The sequence below is a fragment of the Podarcis erhardii genome, assembly GCF_964252035.2.
Source record: "Podarcis erhardii genome assembly, chromosome: 1".
NCBI lineage: Eukaryota > Metazoa > Chordata > Lepidosauria > Squamata > Lacertidae > Podarcis > Podarcis erhardii.
In genome coordinates, this window is record NC_138497.1 from 63,446,694 (window position 1) to 63,472,340 (window position 25,647).

The 25,647-nt window shown below is 42.0% G+C and overlaps 1 protein-coding gene across 1 annotated transcript; it reads right to left on the reverse strand.

Moving 5' to 3' along the window:
* Positions 1 to 1,846: 1,846 nt before the first annotated feature.
* On the reverse strand, positions 1,847 to 23,366 carry SLC5A12 (solute carrier family 5 member 12). The gene is made up of 15 exons (XM_081835110.1): positions 22,732 to 23,366; positions 20,485 to 20,550; positions 17,615 to 17,666; positions 16,918 to 16,985; positions 15,748 to 15,902; positions 14,752 to 14,892; positions 13,974 to 14,103; positions 13,208 to 13,296; positions 11,934 to 12,046; positions 10,074 to 10,141; positions 8,725 to 8,811; positions 7,158 to 7,333; positions 6,137 to 6,240; positions 4,020 to 4,150; positions 1,847 to 2,468 (listed from the first exon to the last, which is right to left on the reverse strand). The coding sequence occupies exons 1-15, from the start codon at positions 23,086 to 23,088 to the stop codon at positions 2,304 to 2,306; spliced, it is 1,902 nt and encodes a 633-aa protein (XP_081691236.1). The 5' UTR covers positions 23,089 to 23,366; the 3' UTR covers positions 1,847 to 2,303.
* Between the last annotated feature and the right edge of the window lie 2,281 nt (positions 23,367 to 25,647).

The following is a 25,647-nucleotide window of genomic DNA, read 5'->3' on the forward strand; positions in this document are numbered from 1 at the left end:
ATGCCTGTCCTCTTTGTTTGAAAGGCAGTTGTGTACCTCTGGAGCAGTGTTTCCCAAACTTGGGTCTCCATCTGTTTTCCCCATCATCCCTGACGACTGGTCCTTCTAGCTAGGGATGATGGGAATTGTAGTCCAAAAACAGCTGGAGACCCAAGTTTTGGAAACACTGCCCTGGAACAGGGAACCTTTTCAAACACAGCGTGATACGTTCCCTTCTGGGCAACCTTACAGAGGCCACATGCCAAGGATGCGATGGGTCAGAGGCAAAAGTGGGTGGAGCAACTGGTGTTAATTTTACTTTTGTACAGTGGATTCTTTCCTGTACACTCACAGGCATATGCACATACACACACTTACTTCCATATTCCATCCAGACAAGAAAGATGCATTACCAGAGCTCAAGGATAATCTTTATTTCCCTTTACTGTTTACCCTTAATTAAAGGATGACCAACTTGTAGCCCTCCAGATGTCATTGGACTCCAATTTCCAACAGTTAGTGGTCAGGAATGAGAGTACAACTGGGGGGCTACGTGTTGTCCCATCCCTGACTTAATCTTTCAAAGTACATGCTGGGGGTGGAATTTGAAAATGAAACAAAAATATTTCCCTAGAAAATGCCAGTCAAGTGAACAAAGATACCATGCCATACACGTCTAATTTTTGGGATGCTCTTTACTTTACGAAGGTTTACATGTACAAATGCAAACTAATGACTGTATCATTCACATCTGAAGACTGCACTTTTGTAATAAATTTGGATAATGTTAAAGCAAGCGCCATATTTCTTCTACCAATGCAACTCTTGCACCTCAGTTCACGCAACAGAAGTAACTTAGCCCATGGGTAGGCAAACTAAGGCCCGGGGGCCGGATCTGGCCCAATCGCCTTCTAAATCCGGCCCACGGACGATCCGGGAATCAGCGTATTTTTACATGAGTAGAATGTGTGCTTTTATTTAAAATGCATCTCTGGGTTATTTGTGGGGCATAGGAATTCATTCATTTTCCCCAAAAAATATAGTCCACCCCCCCCCACAAGGTCTGACCCCTGCCTGTCTGTCAGGTGGTGGCAGGTCAAGTCAGGCTGGAGTTGCAGGACCTTGGACAGTTCCAGGCAGAAAATTTGGCTCTACAAAGTCTGGAGCTTAACTGAGGATTTTTATCTTTCTTGGCCCCTTTACCAAACTGTTCAAAGTCTTAAAAGGATACTTCTTCCTTTAAACCTAGCACTCCATTGATTTTCAGTATGCTCTGCCTTGTGGGTTGCCTGCAAAGCTGCAGAGGTACAGAGGAATGTCAGGCCCCAGTATGAAGAAGCATCTACCTTGAAGGTGCTGCCTCTGGGAGGTTCCACTTCAGCACCAGTTGTGCAATTTGCTCCTGGCCAATGGAGGCTCAGGGCTTCCTTGCACAGGTAGTGTTGAGGTCTGGATCTGGGCACAGACCTAGTATGCACTGATGCCCTTCCTAATCCAGTTGGTTCCTCCCTCTCTGCATCAGAGACCTGTCAGCTGCTCAGAGTCTGAGGTCTAACAACAGAAATATAGAACCATTGTTTCCTGTATGGCATCCTGTATGGTTTCCTGTATGGTGAAAGGGGACATTTCAAAGTTTCCCTGCAGAGCTTTGCCACTGCTTTTAGGATTCTCAGTACAACCTCTCACAGCATTACTGAGCATTCGCACAGCAGGAGTACTAATAAATGGGTACATAGAATAATCAGGTCACCCCTTCCCCCCTGAAACAAACAATGTTGCCAAAGAGCTCAGTCATTGAAGATCTTTTCACAGCTTCTCTGATCAGCCATAATGGGAAAATCCATAATGAATTTTAAATCACACCAAATTCTGTAAGTACTTTATTAAGCAACCTATGGTACTCCAGAGGAAAAACTCTACAATGACACTGCAGTGGTCAGGGAATATGCATCTGTAGCATAGTTTATATTTTAGAATTCCATGTTAGGATCAATGGGAGATGAATACCCAAGTTGCACCGGCGAAAAATACAAAGCGATTAAAATAAAAAAAAACTTTGGAGCGTGCAGTTAACACTCTAAATTCTTCCTGAAAAACACACTTTGCATATTTTCTCTCGCCACATTCACCACCACTGAGTCTTAGAAAAAAAATCCATGTTATAAAATGACTTCTGAAAATAAAAATAAATGCACCTGCTAACCCTCTAAATTATAATTAAATGCCTCCTCGGCTACTTGTAGTGCCACTGATTTGTTTTCCTAAAGTTTGGGCAATTCCATACCATTCCTGTTGTTAGCAGGATGACCTTTTCCTTGTACATCCTAAAAGTAAGATTCCGTCTCTATGCTTGTATTAGTGTAGGATTTTTCACTTGGGTTGTAACCAGGTAAGTGACCCAGCATTTCTTTATTGAATCCATTTGCAAGGGCATCATTTGCTTCTGCCTTCTTTCCAAGACCTTTATGCAGATCATCTTCTGATCCCTCCTGAGAAATAATGTAAAAAGAAGAAGAAGGAAGGACAGTTAAGTCAAGAAGTGGATTAGTTTCCATTCCCGCTTGTAATGGCCCCAACCGCATATGAATATGAGTATACAAGTACATACCAGAACTTTAGGTTTGCACATTTAAAGTGGATTATTAGGAAGCTAAATAGCTCAGATGGTAGAGTCTGAGACTCTTATGCTCAATCCCCATATTGGTCCCTTCCAACCCTACAATTCTATGATTCTATAGCACTCTAGAACAACAAATCCACTTAAAACACACATGAGTTTTTTGTGGTTTGGAAAGTAATGGGGAAATGCTCTGGGATGAACAAATGATGAATTTGCAAATAAGGACAAATGCAGGATGAATGGCCATTGTTATGCACACACACACCCCATAAACAAATCAGAATGAACGATGAATAAATAGCTCATCTGGAGGGATCCTTATACATACAAAAAGGTCATAAACTGTCAGACAAGGATTGGGAAGCTGTAGAGGGAGCAGCTATGGAAACTGAGAGGGATGTGAGTGAAACCTGGGAGGGTGGACTGATGCAAGTGAGTTCCTTTTCTGGCATATAAATGAACTGGTTGCATTGGCTTTCATAAAGAACTACACATTTAAGAACCACAAATAAATATTTGGGATAAAGCTTTTCTAGATATGGCTTGTGCCAAAAGTCTTTTTTTTGGGGGGGGGGTTATAGATGACATACACCAACCCCTATTTCTAGAAATATAGTTAAAGTAACATGACTGAAATATTCTATGAATATTGTATATTCCATGACGATCATATGCATTAGCAATTGCAATTTACAAAAAATAAAATAAAAACAAAGCTTAGCTTTTTTCGATTATATGTTATTTTAAGTGTTTTATGAGTAACAGATGAGTAACAGGTGGTGTAAATTTATGCTTGTATATGAATCATCATATACAGGCCATTTTTTTCTAGAAAAAGAGGTGATAAAACTCAGTTCTGATGAGTTCTAGCTGAAAAAAAAAGCCCCAGTCCTATACTGGTTGGAAAACTGATGTTGCTGTCCAACATAATTATAGAACAATATGTCCTTTCCTGTTAACTCTGGAACTATGGGAGTGTTTGAAAATTGTCTCTTCCATCAGCAACCAAATTGCATTAAATACTCAACTGCTATTGGGGGGTTACTCTAATGGTGTTTGTTTCAGCAGCAAGCAGCTGACAACACAATCCTCAATCTAGTATCCCTTCAGAAACCTGCCTCTTAGATATTTCCGTTCGGAAGAGCAGCATACTGGACCATATTGGCCATATTACCATGAAATGTGCATTTCAATTAGTGCTGGCTCCCGGCTGATTGTGTTAACCAACCCACTGTACAAGTTTCTCATGATGGCGAATTGATCTGCTATACAGGTGGCTTAAAAAATATAAGTTCTGTTATCAGGTTTGGAAGCACATATTATGATAATGCACTCAACCTAAATGGGCTTGTGGGTTTAATGGAGTCCAGAGTCCAGAAATCGCAAGAAATATGGGAGGCTTATAAGGAAAGAGTCTCACGTGAAGTGCTTTGCTGTCATCATGGTCCACTCCACACCAGCACAAGTGTTTGCATTTATGAGACCAGAAGCAAAAGAGGTTGCAGACAGGACGAATTAAGAGTGGCTTGATATCTTCTCCTTTATTTGGACCTTGGCAGAAGAAAGTTATAGTCAAAGTAATAGTCAAAATGCTGTTGTTTATTTTGTATAATAATATTCTATGCAAAACATTGATAATACGAAACAAAACATAGATCTATTCTTTTATAACCACACTGACTAGTCTAGCACAAAATGAAGAGAGTCCATGTTCCCCCAGTTCAACTAGGAATTTGGATTGGGGTGGGTTTGTTTTGTTTTGTTTTTGTAATGAACCTTATTTATAGAATTTGCATTCTGCCGTTAAACCTCAAGGTTCCTCTGCAGCTACATAATAATCTGTTAAAACACAGAGATCAATACAAATGTGCTTATCAACTTGTCAGTTTCAACTGCCTCTTTTAGCTTGATCAGCCATTCTTTGATAATTGGAAATATTGCTGATTTCCAGAAAAAGGCTAACAAAATGCTAGAGAAGAGCCAAGATCCTTATCCCCAACCTGTGCCCATGAGACTCTGCAGAGCTGCCACCACATCCACAGCCTAGTAGCCATGGTGGAAGTATGGGCAGGATGTTTGGTATCAGCAGCATCAGCAATGACATTGTCTACCTGGCCACCATTTTGCATTATCATATCTTGGACTTTTTAGTACACTATGTGGGTAGATGGGTGGGTGAGGGAATAGTGGCCATCCCCCTCACACACAAATGATGGAGAATATTCAGATAAAATTCTGCAAAGTCGCCTTCATTTTCTAGGAGAACAAGAAAATGAAAAATGTCAAAAAAAATCTCACCCAAAAAATGAGTTCTGAGAAACTGAAGCTCAGACTGAAAGTTGAATCAGCCTTGAGAACATACAGCTCACTTAAATGCAAATCAGTCATCCTGTGCACTTCAAAGTGCACCCTAGTACTTACGGGACCACCTCTTCTGGTATGCCCCACAGCAGAGGACCTTATGGTCTGCTAACAACACCTTGAAGATCCCGGGCCTCAGGGAAATTAGACTGGCCTTGACTAGAGACCAGGCCTCCCACAAGAGGCCAGGCCCTGCAGGATTTGACATCTTTCTGCAGGACCTGCAAGATGACACTGTTACACCAGGCCTTGGGACAGGATGCAGTTTGACTTACTTTCCTTTGTATAAAACAAAATAAAAAAATTCCTTCCAGTAGCACCTTAAAGACCAACTAAGTTAGTTCTAGGTATGAGCTTTCGTGTGCATGCACACTTCTTCAGATACACTGAAACAGAAGTCACCAGACCCTTCTATATAGTGAGAAGGTGGGGAGGGGTATTACTCAGAAGGGTGGTGGGAATGGGTGATTGGCAGATAGCTGTGATGAGCCTGTTGACGACTCTTAACGACTGCAATAGGTCTTACAGGAAAAAGCAAGGGGTGAGAAGGTGAACTTTCCTTTGTATAAATCAAGCCTAAAGGAGGCCCCAACCCGCTTTCAGGTCCTTGTATGATCAGTGGAAACAGTTAGAATCATAGAATCATAGAGTTGGAAGAGACCACAAGGGCCATCGAGTCCAACCCCCTGCCAAGCAGGAAACACCATCAGAGCACTCCTGACATATGGTTGTCAAGCCTCTGCTGGTCCTGTTGGGTTGGGTCCTGGCAATTATTATCTCTGTTGGTTCTGTTGGTCCTGGCAATTATTGGTCCTGGCAATTATTATCTCTGCTGGTCCTGTTAGTCCTGGCAATTATTATCTCTGTTGGTCCTGGCAATTATTAACCACTCTCAATTCCACCCTGATACTTGCCAGCTGGCCGCATTTTAACTTGTCTGAATTAATTTTAAGATATATTTTAATTAATTGATGTCTGTTTTTATGCTTATTGTGTTGTTTTTATGATGTTAGCCACTCTGAGCCTGGCCTCGGTCAGGGAGGGCAGGATACAAATAAATTATTATTATTATTATTATTATTATTATTATTATTATTATTATTTGAAAGCTAGTATCAATTTTGTAGAAAAAAACAATGTCAGAGTCCGGACCACAAAAACCAGTAAAGAACTGACCTGTAACCAAACTGATCAGAAGCCCCGCAGCAATACATCCAAGACACCCAACAGCACTATAGTAAAGATAGGAGAGAGAATACCACGTCTCTGCCAGATGTGGCCTAGGATGATAAATTTGAGGGTCAGTCAATATATATGACCACTTTGAGCAAGAATTGGTTAATTTATCATAACTTCTAATTCCTAGCTCCAGAGAAGAATGACCACCATTGTGCAACACTCACAGGCAAGGGCAGAAGACTCAGCAGAAGCCCATGTTTTACAGAAGTATGGACAATCATTATGGGGCAAAACAATCATTATGGGGCAAAACAAAAACAACCCACCATAATTCGTGGGGTGGGAAGATGATCCAAATAGCCCCATAAAAACTCGATGGCATTTTGTAAATGTCCCCAGTGCTGCTCATTGAAAAAAATTGAGAAATCCAGGATTTTAATATAGCTGGGGATTGAGCCCAACAAAATAGTAGCAAAGGGAAGAGTTGCACTTTCTAATTACCGTATTTTTCGCCCCATAGGACGCACCGCCCTATAGGACGCACCTAGTTTTTTTGGGGGGGTAAAGAAAAAAATTTATTCCCCCCCCCCAGGCACGGGGCTGGCGCGGGGGAAGCACGAGCTTCCCCCGACCCCAGCCCCCAGAACAGCCTGCTATCCGCAAGCCTAGGGAGCCGCGCCCGTCTCCCCAGGCTTGCGGACAGCTGTGCGAAGCCCGGGCGCGCTCTTTCGCTCGCCCGAGGCTTCGGAATGCAGGCAGGTCTGCGCAACCCTCCGGAGCCCGGCGCGGCTTCACGCCGAGCTCCGGAGTGTTGCGCAGAGCTTCCTGAAGCCTGTATTCGCCCCATAGGACGCACACACATTTCCCCTTCATTTTTGGAGGTGAAAAGGTGTTTCCTATAGGGCGAAAAATATGATAAACTATTCTGTAGCCAACCACATTTGCTTAAAAACTACTGCTAATCACAGTTGTCTCCATATTGTAGCTTGGAAGAAGAGCAGCTGAGAGAGAATCTTACCTGATGGGAGATGAGGTAGGGAACATAGTGGGTATAGTCTCTGTATTATTGACAATGCACTCAGCTGTGGAGAGGTATAATGGAAGGGCCTTTGCAGCTGGAGCAGGGTACACAAAAGCTCCAAAGCCAACCCAAAATGCCAAGGTGATTCCAGTAAGGAGACCTCCCAAAGCTCCCTTAAATCACAAAAGAAAATTAGACATACACAGTATTATTGGAGAGTCACAGGGTAAAGTGCTTGCCAGCATTACCAGCTGGAAAAGGGGTTGCTCATCTCTGGAGCACATTTTTAGTGTCATCTCCATATCACAATGGGAAATAGACCAAATCCTAAACCCTCCATGGGTCATGGATGATATCAAATAACCCAAATTCAAAGGAAAGAATTGGGAGTACCCTCTAATTGCACTTCCAGTTCTTTCCTTTTCCTTTGCAGCTCAGCTTGAACTTGGGCTGGGCTGCAAAAGAAGATACCTGCCCAAAGTGGGGCATGTAATCCTATACTTTTACCAGGAATTGGCTGCCTTGGAAGCTCACAATCAGGAACTTACAAACATAACTGACTCCTGCAGGCCTTACTGTCAGCACAGATGAACAGATCAGTGCTGCCATCAAGCCTGGCTGCACTAGGGAGTTCCTGAAATCCCCAGTGCAGCTGATCACAGCAGGGCTTGTTATCAATGTCCATCAGATGATCAGCAATAATAGCAAGCCCTGCTTTCAAAGAAGTGGGATTGCATTTGAAGGCTCCCTATCCCACATGGGACACAGGTTGGTGTGGCTTGGGGAATACAGCCAGATTAGGTCCCCAACTAGTGCTAATATGAGCCACAGGCTTGACATTCCCCCATGGCTAATATACAGGAAGTACTACAAACCTTAACCATACAGAATTACCCCTCTCAGTGGCCTGCTTGGTGAAATGATGTGTTTATGGGGGGAAACTAAATGAGAACCAGGTTATTGTATGTTTTTTTCATATGCAGTGTTTGCTAGGTTTTGCACCAGCACTAAAACCAGGAATAACAGCAGGCCAATCAGTCAGTGTTACTCAGAAACCATCTCCACCAAGCTTTTCCTCTCCTTCTTCTCCAGCAACAGCCACTCCACCAGGATGCAGCGGAGTATTAGTAAGGAAGCAGCTCTGCTGCAAATCCAGCTCCATCCGGCTGCTCCTTCCATCATCTATCACCCAGCAGCAAGCATTCTGTCAGGTTGCAACACAGAGAGAAATGGAAAGTAATGCCACAGATAGACCACCTTTTGGCTTCCTCTGATTCTAATCCAGCTGGTCACTGTAAGAACTTTCAAACTAAGATCTAATGCCTAAATTGGCCTCTTCTTTTCCTGCCTCTTCCCTCTCAATCCCTTTTCCATTTTGTGTTTTATGTCTTTTAGATTGCCAACCTGAGGGCACAAACTATCTCATGACTGATTGCTGTAAGATGCCCTGGGAGAGTTTTCACTGAAGAGTGCAGTAAAAATTGCTTTAATTGGTTGATTGATTGGCAAGAACAAATATGTAAGTGAAATGAGCTGTCTTGAAAATGTGATTCTTATTACTTACTTTCCAGTTGGTACAGGGGAAAATGATCCCTAGTGTAAATAATCCCAGCATAGGTCCCCCGCACATCCCATGAATGCTAAGTGAAGCCTGTTGAAAGGAAGCACAAAAGATGCTTTAGAAAGCTATTTATTGTCATCAAGTGTCTCTGCAGCATCCTTCTATAATGGTTCTTTCAATTTCTTATCTCAGAGAACATGCTTTTTCTATTTCTTCTTTGTGTGCCATTTCTTGACAGAGTTAAAAAAATAAATAAATCTGTTTACAAGTTTTAAAAAAGGAGTTCTTATATTTCCTCTATAAATAGTAAGGTATGGAAGGGGAATTAGCTTTTTGAATCAATACATTATGGCAGCGCATTCCACCCTCAACTAAATAGGTGCCCCTAATGTATTCTTGATATAAGAATCAGTGTGGATGGATGGAAGAGGAGTGTGTGGCTTTGGCCCCACCCACTACTCCTGCAGCCCCAAGAGAGAATGCAGCCTTTATGCTGAAAAATATTCTCCACCTGTGGCTCTCCAGATGTGGAAATACAATTCCCATCATCCCTAACTGTTGACTTTGCTGGTTGAAGCTGATGGGTGTTGAAGTCCAGCAATGTCTGTGAGTCACAGGTCTGCCACCATTCATCTAAAACAAAAGAAGCATGATTTCTCCCTCTCCTTCATATGCAACATTTAATCAATAGATCAAAATTTAAGAAATCACATGCAATGATTTAATCAATCAATTATATCATTAAGCAACTAATAATTTCCTTAATTGGCTAGCAGTTCTAATAGCATGTTCCTCGAGACCTAGACACATGCCTGAAAGCATGTAAAAATAATATTTCTGAAGATCCTGTGTGCATTGAGGAGGCCCTCTGATGGACATGAGGGAGAGCACTCCCCAGGGTCTAACTTGCAATGCCAACAGTTTGCTTGTTCAAGGGCAGACCCTACAAGTTGAAAATCCAGCTGGAAAATCCAGCCCATTGTTACACACGAGGGTTGCTGGACTGGGTATTTGCTCATATCTCCAAGGATCCCATTTTGTTTCAACATATTCAGACTAAGAAAAAGACTGGATCTTAGTTTTGACCAAATAGAAGAGTGATATTTCATCCTGCTTATCCACACAAGGAAAAGAATTAATGCAGAAAAGAATGTGGGCAGGGGTTCCTAGTAGCAGCAGACCCATGGGTATGTGGAGTTCCCTTTGGGCTGGAGCTCTCTGGTCTCTTCTGTGGCCAGACAAACTTTGTGTACTAAAGGTGCTGGATTGTCACTTCTCATGGGAGAGAACACAAATTCCTGATACACACAGGGGCTCCAGTTCATACCAACCATCTTAAAATATGTAGTTACCTGCACAACAGGACCCATGAACGATGCTGCTACGGCCATGGAAGTACATATCACTCCAAATACTATGCCTGAAAAAGAGTTGTGCACCATCATCAGCTATGGCCTCGAACATTTAGATCACTCTTGTGAGATTTTTAACCCGTGAAAGATCTCCATGATTCTGAACCTGTGTTCTGCAATCTGATATATGCCCATTTGGGGGTCTATTCATTTGCTTACACTGCTTACTGGTGTCAGTACTGAAGGTTGCCCTTTGCTTGGAATTCTCTTCCAGACAAGTCATCTATGACATTTTTAGAACATGGGGAATAAAAACCTTCAAACTTCAATTATTCATAGTTAGAAGCCAACGCGGTTAATTCTGCAGCTTAATTCTGAGTGTGTATAAACGTTCTTATCCTCATCTTTATAGAAAAAGATAATCTGTATTCTTCTTAAAGCTCTTAACATCTCACAGTGTCAATAACATCTGTATGGAAAGCTGAAGCTTAATATGAACAAAACCACATCCTATCGAATTCAGAGACCGTTGAGTAGCTCTTTGACTGTGTGACAGATTTTTCATGGTATGAATTTCAGATCAGCACAATGCAGTGCTGAAAACTGCTGTGCAAGATCAAGGACGGGCCCTCTAGATGCTGCTGGCAATAACTTCCACCATCCTTGACCATTAGCCAGGCTGTCTGGAGCTGATGGAAACATGGCTCTGACAACACCTAGGGGGTCCCAGTCAGATGCAATAGATGAAGGTTGCTCTGAGCTACTTATAGAACATAAACAGATCTTTAGTTTGTATAGCTCAGGACCATCTATTCCTACTTAACAATGCCTCTCCAAGATCTTCCCAAAGGTACAGTTGGAAATATTTTTAATTGGACATGATAGGGATAGAAACCCAGACCTTCTAAATACAAAGGATGAGCTATGCCATCAAGTTGTGCTTCCTTTCATCTGCTGCTTTGACAGAAGCAGCACGGACACCATGTAGCAGTGGAGCACAGATCTTTAAATGTACCATGGGATAAAAAGTTCAGCCATCTTATTAGCCTAATCTTATGTTGGTTGCACTGGCATCAGGCCAGACATTTCTTTATTTTTTAATTTGGTCTATTGGGTTTGCTTCTTTGCTTGTCTCAGTTCACTTTCAAGGCCGGCCAATGGCCAATTAAGTCATGTGTAAATTAATTAACTTTTGCAAATGAGGAATGGGTCCCCCCTCCCCCTGGTCAAGAATATAAGAGCATAAGAAGAGCCTGCTGGATCAGGTACAAGACCCAGCATCCTGTTCTCACAGTAACCAGGTGCCTCTAGGAAACCTGTAGGCAGGATTTGAGCACAAGAGCACTCTCACTCCCTGTGGTTTCTAGCAACTGGTATTCAGAAGCATTGCTTCCTTCAACTATGGAGGTATAACCATCATGGTTAGTAGCCATTGATAGCTCTCTTCTCCATGAATTTGTCTAATCCTCTTTTAAAGTCATCTAGGTCTCCTGTGGGAGAGAGTGCCATAGTTTATGCACTGTGCAAGGAAGTACTTTCTTTTATCTGCCCTGAGCATTCAGCTTCATTGGATGTTCTTGAGTTGTAGTGTTTTCTCCATCCGCTTTCCACATGCCATGCATAATTTTATAAACTTCTATCAATGTCGCTTCTTATTCACCTTTCTTCTAACCGGGGTTTCCCAAACATGGGTCTCCAGCTGTTTTCGGACTACAATTCCCACAATCCCTGACCACTAATATATTGGAATCATGCAAATGACCTGTTAATTTTAGTAAGAGGAGCGCTTTGCCCACTAGATCTAGTAGCATATTTGTGGTCTTAGAGTTCAGAAGAATCAAATCCATTTACTGTACCTACATAAGCCTTTGCTGACCCAAGTGCTCGTATGTTCAGAGAGGTTTGGTAAGCAGTGCTTGACAAAATCTTCAAATGTGACAGTTGCCAGAGCATTTATACTTGCAGCCACAGTGCTGTGAAAGTGAAAACACACATTGTGAGGACTTCGGCTGCATCACAACCACAAAAGAACATGAGGAGAGCTACCAATGGCCTCTCCAGTCCAACATCCTGTTTTCACAGTGGCCAATCAGATGCCTATGTGAAGCCTGAAAGCAGGACCTGAGCACAACAGCACTCTCCCCACTTGTGATTCTGCCATTCAGAGGCACACTGCCTCAGATAATGAACATATAACATGGATATTGTGGTTAGTAGCCACTGATGGCCTCGTTGAATTTCTCTAACCCTCTTTCAAAGCCATCCAAGTTGATGGCCATCACTACTTCCTGTGGGAGCACATTTAGCTACAGGTCCCAGAGTGGGTTGCACTGCTATGAAGTATGCTGGTTTGGATATTAACAATCCTGAGTTACACAACTCTGAAAACTAGGAATGTCTGTGTGAGAGGAGAGCTTAATATGCAGGTTGCAATTTTACATCACCTCTGCTTGAAAGCCTTTTTAGTGGTATGATAAGATGTCATTCTACATGAAACAGAATGGGGAGCATCAACACAATCACTTCACCATGATTCCCCCGACACACACACACACACCTAAAAATAAAAAAATACATCAACTCAGAGGGCACAAGGTTGACAACTCCAATCTACCCCCACCTCCCCTGCCAGCCTATTCAGACAGGTACCTATTGTCTCCAGCTCTTGTCTGATTTTTACTCTTCACAAACACCTGACTGACACAGTATCTTCCACCAGAAATAGACAGGGAAGTAGGAGTGACATATTTTCCCATTGCCAGCTTAACTTTTGTGCATGCTCATCTATGTTTCCTGACACCGGAGGTTCTTTTAATATGAAAATCACTGTTTGATAGTTTGGCACCTAAGAGATCATATTGTGGTTTGTTGATAGGATGAGAAAAAATATGTGAAAATCTGCTTGCCAGAGCACATGACAAGCTCTGTGCTGGATTGCATACGAGAAGACAAAGCACTGCAGCATTTCATTGCAGGGACGGAGTTGGCAGAGTGAGAGAAATGATGCGGCAGATTCGAGAGCAGCAGCCCCACCAACACTAAACCCCTGTGCGATGCTCTGCTTGGTTTGCCTCCATTAAAACCGAGTGCAGCAGATAAAATGTGAATAGAGGCAACCCAGTTAAAACACAGACCTTAATGTTCCACTGAAGGCACATGCAACAAATAATCCTGGTAGTCCAGGGGTTGTGGAAAAGATGATCATAACAAAATACGGCATTAGCTGGATGGCAGAAAAGAAAGGAAGGAAGGTTAGGAAAGTTTATTCACTCCTCTATGGCACAAAAAGCTGTTCTGTGGGGACCCTACAAAGTAGAGTCTGTCAATGTTGATTGTTATTTAATGGTTGTCCCCCCCCCCATGTTTATAGTGGTTCTTGTTTTTATCTGTATTATTATTTATTAAATTTCTAGAATGCCCTTCATCTGAAGATCACAAGGTAGTTTGCCATATTAAATATAATGTGAGGTGAGGTGATGCTTAACCAATCTGAAATATCTTTTCAGTGAGGCAATATAACCTGGTACAAAACATTTGATATACAAATAACAGTGAAAAACATTACATTACAATGTTTTTAAGCAGAGGGAGCATTGCAGGAGGTTGGACTAGATGACCCTCGGGTTCCCTTCCAACTCTGCAATTCTATAATTCTATTATTCTATCCCATTTTCAGCATCACCCCTCCTAAGAGCCTTCCTGGCATGATGTGTATCTGCCCTCATTTGGTGAGAGTACCACCAAGCCTGACCCTCTAGCAACATTTAGAAGTGCAGTTTTAGAAGTGCAGCAAAGAGTGAATTTCAGTAAGGGAAACAACAAGATTCAGATGTGTATTCTCGGATACATCCAATATTAAAAATGTCACATTGCATTTACGTATCTGATTGGTTGCTGTACCTGATCTGGTGCTGAAATAAAACCAGCTGTCCAAGGATCACAGGTCTGGAAATGGGAATACATCACCAATCCTGAAAGGACTGCACATGTCAGGATGACCCACAGCCCCAGTAAATTTAGATACAGTGCACTGAAGAGAGAAAAAGAGAAAGGGGTTATATGTCTTAAAAAATAAGTCATTCCTGTTTGCTACTTAAAAGAAAGAATAGGATGTGTCCAAAAACTATGAGTGCCCCTTTTTCAAAGATTGTGGCAGTCATGTTGGCTGTATGTACACAAGTGGCATACACTAATTCATAGAAAATATACAAATTCCAGTCTGGTTTCTAACCCAGCTTTGGTCTCCTTGGTGGATGACTTGTGCTGGAAAATGGATGAAGAGAGTGAAACCCTCTTGGTTTTCCTGGACCTCTCAGTGGCTTTTGTTCACATTGACCATGGCATGCTTTTGAATGACTGACTGGGCTGCACTTAGGAGACACCCATGATACAGGGGGCCCAGTGCTTCCTGGGTCACAGTGAGTGGTATTGAGAGACTTCTGTTCTATCCCATGGCCTTTAGACTATAGGATGCCTCGAGGTTCCATTCTGTTAACAACAATAAAGATCCCTTGGCCATCTTGTACAGTAAATAAGATGAGTGCACCCCCTCCACCCTCATACGTTTTCTTAGAAATTTGCAGAAATAGTTGTGCATGCTTCTCCGCATAAATGGGCAGTTGCCTGTATGTCTCTTTAGTTATGTTCCAGTTTGGAACTAAATTTAATGCCTACTTACGCCTTGGCATGCTTTTCGGTTTTGCAGGAAATGCATCTTTGCATTGTGGACTGATTGACTCCATAGATTCCTAACCAGGTAAATGTCCCTCCTATGGCAATTGTCCAAAAGGTATGTCTTCTCAGGGGATCAACATCAAAGCTACATAAATGAGACACAATGGTGATAACTCATTTAGCCTCCACACGTCACACCTTAAGTTAGTTTAGGATGCTGCAATCCTGGAGACAGTTTGAATACTTAGATCCCTTTTACTTAAACTCGGTTGAAAAAGCATCACTATATCTAGGAATACAGCAGTGAGGTCTCTGTAAATCCACATACACAATCCCTTCCTTGATTATTATTATTATTTGAGGGAGGAACTTCAAATATGAATTGACTCAACATTTTCCCAGCTATAATACCTCAAATTATTAATGGAAAAGAAATACACATCTCCACAATGAAACAGACAATGAGCTGGATCCTGACTTAAGGCGGTATCCAATTAGCATGTCTCATAAGGATTTCTGCTTGTGAAATGGGATTTTTCCCCCATTTCTCTGTGTGCACCCTGTGCTCTCCCCAAAACTCCTCTGGAGAGCTCCCAGGACACATTTAGGAGGGGGGAGAAGGGGAAGTCTTGTTGTGCAAGTGGAAATCCTTGTGCTGAAGTTTTAATAATTTAAATATGAGTTTTAGTGCGGCTGCCCCTGTTCTATGGACCAGCATTCCTTTCAAGATATGACAGGACCACACTATTTGCAGTTTCCAGAAATGATTGAATGTCATCAGTTCATTTTTTGTTATTTTCTGTGCCATTTTAAACTTTTTAAAGCTGTTTTTATTACCCAAGGTACTCCACAACACTCCTCAGTACCTTTCAGTATCCAGTCTGTCCATATACAGTAGACAATGATAGACTCATCCTTGTTGGCCACTTTTAACAATACTGTTATTGACAAAGGAACAAACACATCCATAGATCTGAGTATGAGAACCCATTCTGCTTACTCAAATATAGTGAGGCGTGAGCCATTCTGGGCATCTTCCCAAATGTTTGTGAGGCCCCCATTCTTAATAGTTCCTTGAACCAATACTGTTACAAACCCAATCACCATAACAATAAGTTGAAAGGCATCTGTCCAAACGACCGCTTTTAATCCGCCCTAAGACAAAGAGAAAGAAAATATATGTACTTTGTGTTTATTACAGGAAGAAGCCCAATCAAAGTTCAGACCTTAGCAAGATCTTGTCATGTTGAAAACCAATTTAGTAAGGAAAGAGAGGGAGGAAAGAATGAAATTAGTGTGATACTGAATTCTCAAGAGGCTCTGCTATTTGCTGCAAAAGGTACCATTTCAGGAAGGTTTAAAAAATGTGTATTTGGGATTTTCACACCTTTTCATAACATTCTGTTCAGCTAATCAACAAGAAGGACACACCTGTTCAATTATATTCAGAAATAAGTCCTATTTTGTTCCATCAGACTTACTCCAAGGTAAGGGCTCTAGAGAATTGCTACCTATATGCAACTGCGTAAGACAGGGGTGCATAACCTGTGGTCTGCTAGATGTTTTTGAGCTGCAATTCCCATCATTCTTGGTCATGCCAGCTATGGCTGAAGGAATCCAAAAACATCTGAAAGGCCACTCATGTCCTCTTCCCCCAACATAAGGGTATATGAAAGAATCACCTTCTTTGTATCAGCAACAGCACAATTTTATTCCTATGGACTCAGAAAGATGTGCCACTGTGTTCAGCAAACCTTAATCCCAGGAAATTGTGATTAGGAATCCATCCTCTGATTATGGGAGAATGTGTATTACTCAATAATAACAATAGCAATAATTTTATTATTTGTACCCTGCCCATCCGACTGAGTTACCCCAGCCACTCTGGGTGGCTTCCAACATATATAAAACATTAAGTCTTCCCTATACAGGGATTGTAGGCTATATTGAAATTTATCACTTACTTGTTTATCTGAACCAAAAGACCTTGTCCATGCCCTGATAATTTCACGAAGTATTTTGAAACAAATTATGATGAGAAATTAAAAGTTCTCCTTTACTGCGCACAAAAGCACAGGATCATTTTTTTCTCACTAACATAAATATGAATCCGAATTATAAAATCCTTGTTATATAAGCTTTTGAGTTGAACTGTATGTCAAGTACATACCAGGGTACAGTAGAATGTGCAAACAATTCCTGTTGCAAATACTGAGCCCCAAAGATTAAATCCAGTCACTGCAAAACCAAAGGAAATAAAATTAGGCAAGGTTTATCTAAAGACACGATGAAATCTAAAATGTATTATTTTAGATAATAAAGAAAGACACAGCTTTTATTTATCTGTTTCCATTACCTCCTTTTACATCCTTTATAAGAGAAGTTCAATTTTATTGTTTCTCTGAATGATGCATACTATTTGCAGAGAATTCCTTACTCTGGTGAACAGACCAAATCTGGTTTAGAAGCTAAATGATGGAGTGTCAGACTGCCTAAGTCGATAGCCTTTCGAGGGACATCAGTTTGTCCTTGTTCACATTACACATGACATTAAGACAGAAGGGTGCAAAGGGAGAAAGTATCAAAGTACATGACATGGTGTTAGATCATTATGCTAAACCGGGACCTTTGCCAAGACCTTGAGTAGCACGTTCAGCGCACATCTCCTCCGGTTACTTTTTAGCAAAAGGAAAACCTAGCAAATAAATAACATGATCCTGCATAGAAAAAGGGGTGAGAGCTGCCAATTGGAAGGTAACAGGAGCAGACATAGATCTTTTCAGAGCATTTGGTGTTCACATTTCTGCTTTACAGTTCTTGCATTGTGACAATTGGCAAAGCTCTAGCATGCTGGCCTGGACACTCACCTTGATTGAGAGCCAGGGCTGGAGCATAGACGACTACTCCAGTGTAAAGAATCTGCAGAGGATCAGAAAGAATATGAAAAGGGCAAACTGGAATCTTGGCTAAACCAGTTCTAAATAGACAACTGTGCATAGAAAAGAGACAAGGCTAATAGATAAGCAAAACAAAGGGCACAGGGATTCTTCGCTGCACCAGATTCTGTGGTTCCATTCATATAAATATATTCACTTCGGCCAGCACTGATGCACACACACAAAGGATGCATGCATGTATTCATGCATGCATGCGAATACAGAGATAAGTTATTTAACACAACTTCTCTCACTCTTTTTTTATCATCTCAGTTCGTCACATTTCCCAAATTTATATGACTATAGCCAGTGAGTTGCTTGCAGTGGCAGTGATCTAAATTTGATTCCACCTGAGCAAATGACTATTCTGCTTATAGCAATGAATATTTACAGCAGTCTGAACTGCAGTGTTGAGCAGTGACTAAAGAGCCAGACTCATCTGGGCCAGTAACCCATCACTCAGTCTAGCCCACTTCCATAAAGCTGCTTTGAGGGTGAAAGGTGAGAGAGGACCTTGCAGGAAAGGTGGGATCAAAAATTAAGTAAATATTGATCATAATAACACTTAAAAGGATTCAGAGGGATTTGGAAGAAAAGGTATAGTGGCTCCTTAAAGACTAACTAAGACTGCATTCCTAGCCCACTTACTTGGGAGTAAGGCCCATTGATAAAAATGGAATTGCTTCTGAGTAGACATGGTTAGGCTTGCACTTCAGTTGACCACCTCAGGGAGGTTTATACATATACAATTATTAAAACTATAAAACACAATAACCCATCAAAACCAGCATTGAATGCAGACCAAGGCAACAACACAAAGTGGTCTCTCATTACAAATGGGCAACACTGATCAACTGTCCTCAACTGCCTTTGTGGAAAGAGATGTCTTTAGCTAGGGTCAAAAACCATACCATGTAGATGCCAGCCATTTTTCTGGTGTGAGAGAGTCCCATAATCAGAATGCCAATTTGGGAAACATTTGGCCATTACTCCTGGCAACATTCATTGCAAGTTGCTTTTAACTTAAACCTTCAGAGTATATGTCTTTAAAGAAACATACCTAGGCATACAAAACCACATTTCATTTTGTAGAATCAGTGATATGAAATAGTATTAAATGCATGAGGAGATGGGGTGGGAGCTGGGGCAGTCCTCACTTGACCTTCCAAAATCTGCTGCTTACTGGACAGGAGAAGGGGGAAGGACAAGGTGGCAGGCAGATCATCATGGTTCAAGGACACCAGTGGATCAAATCCTGCCAATGCATTTCCACTGCACAGACCTCTCTACCATCTTGCCCCCCTCCCTTCTGGTAAATGGCAAATTCACTATCAGTGCAAATTTGGTGCTTCTGCCAATGTATCTGCACAGCAGCAACCTCCTTGCCACCTCCCCCTTTCCTCCTGTTAAGAAGCTGCGACTCAGCTGTCTAGTGAGCTCCATTATCCCACTGTGCCATCTGCTACTGATTAAATGATACAAATATCCAACATAAGTGTTGTTCAGAGTATACTCATTGAAATCAGTGGACTTCAGTGAGTCTAGTCTGCATTGGGTATCACCCATAGTGTCACACCAGGTAAGTTAGCACCTCGCTCTGAACTGGATTTGACAGTTCTGTAGAATTCTCCAAACAATCACCTAAACGTTTTGTAAGGTGAGCAGTTCATCTAAGTCTCAATGCATTGCTGGTGCTATCGAGTTGCATGGAATTCATTTGGAAGGTGGAATTGTGTTGGGAAACAAGAGAGTTCCCTGAATAGACATCTGTATCTGGTTATCCACTAAGTAAAGTCAATTAAGCTTTGCACTTGCTTTGCAAACTACCTTAGACATCAACAGAATCCTTCTATGCTGGCAATTTGTGACCCATGTGATTTGTGAAGATTACTCTTGGATTCCTTCCAGGAAGTGGCTATTATTGCAATGTTAGGGAACATTCTTAGAAGCTGCCATGCAATTCTAAGGAGAAAAGGGAAGGATGTTCTCTTTATAGCACACAATGTGCAAATAATGCCAGATGTTCCCTGCTGTGCTGAAGCAAGCCATACTATTTCTCCTCAGGATGAATCTTCAAACAAATAAAAAGTCATTAGTCTGTCAGGCTCCTGGCATTGAGCTTGCATGAAGCACGGTCTGCTTTTGGACATGAGTGTAGTCTTTGACAACAGTGGAATATTCCACATTCTGGGCAGAAACTTTGAGAGATCTGCCAGAAATTTCCATACAAAATACATTGTGTCCCTGGGAAGAAGGAGCCGGTGGTTCTTTCCTAGCTTGAGGCAGGAAGTTCACTGTTCCTTTGCTCCTGACATGCAGCTGGAAAGCTAATGCATCTAAAATACTTTGAGCACCCCAAAGGTGCTACATAAATGCAAAATAGGATTATCTTGTTGATCAGTTTCCATCAGTTGGTTCCAGTAGGCCCACTCTCTGATTTAGAAAGAGGAAATCTTCTTGCTGTATGCAGAATTCCATGGCAACCCGAGGACAAGGAAGAGTTAGACTGAAATGATGCTTTCTACTAAAAAGAAAACCATTAAACCCCCAGAGAAATAATATTGCGGACATGATCATTTCCAAATAGTAACCTAGGGTCCAGAATTGCAAGAACTTCCCATCCTCATCTAAGATAGAGACACTCTCCATGCACATATGAACGTTCTCAGTCACATCCTGTGTCAGCTGTTTCAAAGACAAAAATGGGAAGATGGGCAAAAAAGAGCCATACATACCAGATCACCTCCACTCTATTTAGAAACCATGACATATACCACTCATTGAAATGTAAAATGTCTTACCGTTTGCACTATATAAATCATAGTTGCAGCCATGCGAACGGGCTTGTTAAACCTCAACTCCAAGTACTATGAGAAATGATGAATAGAGTAAATGCAACACGTATTAAATCATATTTGATATTACTCAATAAACAAAATCATATATGAAACAGTACACATATACAAAACAGTGTAATGCATATTTCAATTATGTCAAAGTGTGTTCATTAATCTGAATGGATGTGGACTGCTTTTTTTAAAAAAAAAAAAATCTCTAATGGTGTCTTAAGGGATTTAATGTCCAAATCAACGCAACCAAAGTAGATGTGATATGGGATATGCATGATTAACAGCCCTACATACCAGCTTTAAAGATCAGGGAGATGGTGGGGTTTTTTTTGGGGGGGGGGTTGAGTCAGTTTTTAAACTTACTACACAGAAACCCATTCCTTCAGTATCAATGTTGTGTGTGCCTTTTATCTGATAAGCACATAAGAACATGGGAAAAGAAAGGCTTTTCTCCCTCTCTTTATATTAAAACGTGATGTGGGACAGACAAAGAAAGCACATCTTGGCAGAGCATAGTTAAGTTTTGGAATTTGCTTGCACAATATGTCATACTGGCCACCACTTTAGACAGCTTTAGAAGTAGATTAAGTGAATTCATGGAGGATAAGGGCTATCAGCATCTACTTGTGACAATGGTAATATTGCACCAGCATCAGAGACAGTGTGCTTCTTAATATCCATTGCTGGAAACCACAGGAGGAGACAGGGCTGTTCTTCTCAGGTTCTGCTGGTGAGCTTCCCATTGGCTTCTGGTTGGCATTGTGAGAACAGGATGCTAGACTAGATCGGTCTTCAGCCTCATCAAATAGGACTTTACTTATGTTCTTATGGATATCCCACGTCACATCTAGTTTGGCTTTACAGAAGTTCTGTACCTACATATTTAAACTGTCTTTTCCCATCGTGTTGCACCGCCTGAGGCAAAACAGGTAGCAATCACCTTCCCCCCAAAGTCTTGCTTATCAGAGTTGTTCACTTCTTCTTGCTTCTCTTGTGGCAGGCAGGTGGATGCTGCCTGCTGTGGTGCCTGAGAAGTGAGGAGAAGTGCCATGTCTCCTCACTTTTCCAGCAGCAGCAACAGGGGCGGGCAGAGCACTGTAGTGACACTGCCTGAGGTGGCTGCCACAGTCTACCTCAGCCAGCCTTGCTACACCCTATATCAAGGATCTGATACTACATATCCATATTTAAGTACGGATACAAGCTGTCAGCTATATCACAACACTCAGCTACAGAAATTTTACACTTTGTAGATCTATCTATCTCTTTATTCCAAACAACTAAACCTATATAATGTTCATAGTACAGGAAGTATCAAAAATTGCTGTTCTGAAAGAGAATCATTATTGATCTGGCATCCAGGCAAGGCCTATTTGTGTACATTTTTTATTTTTAAAAAATCTTGCGAATAACCATATCTCATTCTTTCCAGGTTTATAAAACCATTTCTTTAATGTGCCATATCTTAAGATATTCATTCACTGAAGGATATTCCTTATTCTTTCATTCTGCTGTTTTATGGATTCTCACAGCCCATAATAAAATTGCCACAACAAACCCTTAATAACCTTTATCAATAAAAAAAGGGTTTTTCATCAGAACTAGAAGCCTATTTAAAGTTACCTAAAGCACAGACCTATTTATTGTCATTACAGTGATACCTCAGGTTACATACGCTTCAGGTTACAGACTCCGCTAACCCAGAAATAGTACCTTAGGTTAAGAACTTTGCTTCAGGTTGAGAACAGAAATCGTGCTCCTGTGACACAGCAGCAGCAGGAGGCCCCATTAGCTAAAGTGGTGCTTCAGGTTAAGAACATTTTCAGGTTAAGAACAGACCTCCAGAATGAATTAAGTTCTTAACCTGAGGTACCACTGTGCTGATTTTGACATACCACATTAATCTAGACCAGCCACTGCCAATCTGATACCCTGCTGACAACTCCCACCAGCCCCAGACAGAATGGCCAATGGTCCAAGATGATGTGTGTTGCAATCCAGCTACAACTGGAGGGTAGCAGATTGGAGGCAGCTGATCTAGACAGGTTGACACCCTCCATGCTGAACTTGGCAGGCAATGCAATTTAGGATTAGAATGTTTAAAGAATCAGTATTGATGTTGTCACAATGCCTTCAGATTTCCAGATATAATGTCAAGTCCGCGTCTTGATGGAAACAACTTTTGTGAAAAGTGCTTACCTCATAAGTGCTTGTGATGCCAGATCTGTAGAACACAGGTAGGAAAAGTTCTGAAGTACAAATGATGACAAACATATATGCGAGGAAGAACAGAATGAAGGAAGCCCCATGCCGATACACCTCAGCTGGCGTTCCCAGTACAGTTACTGCTGACATGAAACTAGCAGTGAGTGACAGAGCTACTGGTCCACAAGTCATCTGCCTGCCGCCGACTAAGAAGTCATTGGAAGTGGTTTTTTTCCTCTCTGTGATTGCAAAAAAGACTCCTATGCCAGAAGAAATGAGAAAGAGTGCTGCAAAGACCACATAATCCCAGGCGACAAAATTGTTGACCTTCGGAGGGATGAAGGAGGCCATGGTGCTAATGTGTGGAGCTCTAGTCAAATCTATTTGTCCCTTTGTTCATTTAAGAGACTGAGCCTCCAAACGAGACAAGAAATGCCATCTCCATGATGTGATGATTTTATGTTCTTAAAATCAAGAGTACAATCCAGGGTGCAGCAGAAACTTCGGATTTGGTTCACTCGAGAGTCGCAGGGATTTATTGTACAGACAGGATTAAAGGGACTAACTGATACTTTCCGTGCAATTATTACCTGTCTTGTCAAAGAAGTGTTCAAAGCTCTGTGAAATAACGGTTTGAAAGGAGGAATTCAAGGATTCACACCCTTTTTATCTGACAAGCTTTTTTATTTCGGGTTAAACATTACTCAAACAGACTGACTAACATCCAGATTGGTCAGCATTTCACGCAATAAATTAGGCGGCCATCAAACAGTATGTTGAAATTGCTGTATGTGAGCATTGTAAGCTTTGTGACAATGTGAGAGCACTCCCTGAGTTTAAGACACAGAGATATATGAATCTGGATTTGAGAGTGGCCTGGCACTTGAGCTGCCCTGTCACAAATGGAAGAACTTCTCTTCACAGGAGGGACTCCTATCCAGCTAAGGTACCAACTGGCAGAATGGGGAAAGAGAAGCCAGTGCTGGACCCAATAGCCTGAACTAACTACTGATCAGTTGCAAATGCCATGGCAGGTGTCCTGGCTGTAACTGAATGATTAAGGTTCCTGCCTAAATCTTTAATAATCAAATCTGTATGGTAAAAAGGCAAGGCAAGGGTTAAAAGGAACAGCATGTGACATGCATGAGCAACACACCTCCCTGCCCTTTGCTTTTAAGGGTGGACACAGGTTTAGTGTAGCAAGTAAAAGAGGCATCTTTGGACTGCGCAGGCAAATGAGCGCTCCTCCAGGCAGGCTTGGCCTGAGATGTTTGTACAAGCCAGCACTAGCATCTCTGTTTCCTAGGCAACTGGGAGAAGACATTGCCAGGTCTGAGCCAGACTGGTCACCCAGTGCCGCCTCTGCAGGTTCAGCCCCACCGACAAGATATGTCAGAAGCGGTTCCTGGGCAGAAGGGGGCTGGACAGAAGCCTCTGGTGGTGTAGGGGTGGGTCGCTTCTCAGACAATCTACTTCAGGCATAGGCAAACTCGGCCCTCCAGGTGTTTTGGGACTACAACTCCCATCATCCCTAGCTAACAGGACCAGTGGTCAGGGATGGTGGGAATTGTAGTCTCAAAACATCTGGAGGGTCAAGGTTGCCTATGCCTGATCAACTTGAGTAGATCTACATGGACCAGTTTAGGCCTTTTGCTGTGAGCTACTGTATGTCTAGTAAGTGAAACACAGTTGCATGCACCCTATACACTTACAGCAACCCTTATAACACTCTAGCAGTCATGGATTTCCCCCAGAGGATCCTGGGAAGTGAGGTTTAAGATGGCAGAGAGTTGTTAGGAGAACCATCACAGAGCTACAACTCCCAGCACCTTCAGCAAACGACAGTTCCCTCAATTCTCAGCGGGGGGAGCAATGACTGCTAAAGTGGCATATGAGGGTCTTAAATATATGGAGTTGACATGATAAAAATTAAAGGCATCTATTCAGCATGAGACCTGTTGTGATTGCACCTCCTGGTCCCATCCTGTATGCACCTTCAGTAAAAGGCCTGAAAGAGTCTCAGCTCCTGCACCTGTATATGTGTGCAGTTAATGTTCCTGTATTTGCATACTCTAGAATAGGCAGAGATCACAGGAACGGGGACAGAATGTACGTGCTTTTGTACAGCACATGTGTTGGCCTTTCAGATCGTCTACCAAGCACATGTAACAATGAAGCTAGAGGACATGAGTTTGTGCGAGTCTCTTTTGCCCTCTGCAGGCATTCAGATCAAATGTCTGAACAGGACTATTCTCTCCAACACTTCACAGATGAAAACCAAGATACCCCTGGTCTCACATCAAAGGCCTGAGTTTCCACAATTTCATGTTGCCATCCTGCCATTTCTGAAACAGGGCATGTAAGCAGACTGAGCAGAAACAGCTTACTTTTGTAAAGTCTAAGAATGCTGCACAGCCTATTTCAGGCATCCCCAAACTCGGCCCTCCAGATCTTTTTGGGACTACAATTCCCATCAACCCTGACCACTGGTCCTGTTAGCTAGGGGTGATGGGAGTTGTAGTCCCAAAACATCTGGAGGGCCGAGTTTGGGGGTGCCTGGCCTATTTCATTGCACAGTCAGTCTGGTTGTACTTACTATAGAATAACTGCGTTCAACAACGTCATACAATTTGGATGAGTGGTTCTGGGATCTGGAAAGGAAAAGGTGTGCTGGGATTTTGTGTGGATTTTGCATGCCCACACTTGCAAACTGATTTCATTTACCCCCCCCCCCCCCGCCACCAGGGGAGGGATCTGAACCCTTAAAAAAAGGAAGGTCTAACCAATTCATATGATTTGAAAGAGCCAGAAAACAGGGACTGCCCCTCAAGAAAAACATGTTATGTAACATGCTTCATCCCTCCGCTTGCAACATTGCAGCTTGCAAGAACTATGTGGTTAGCTGAACAT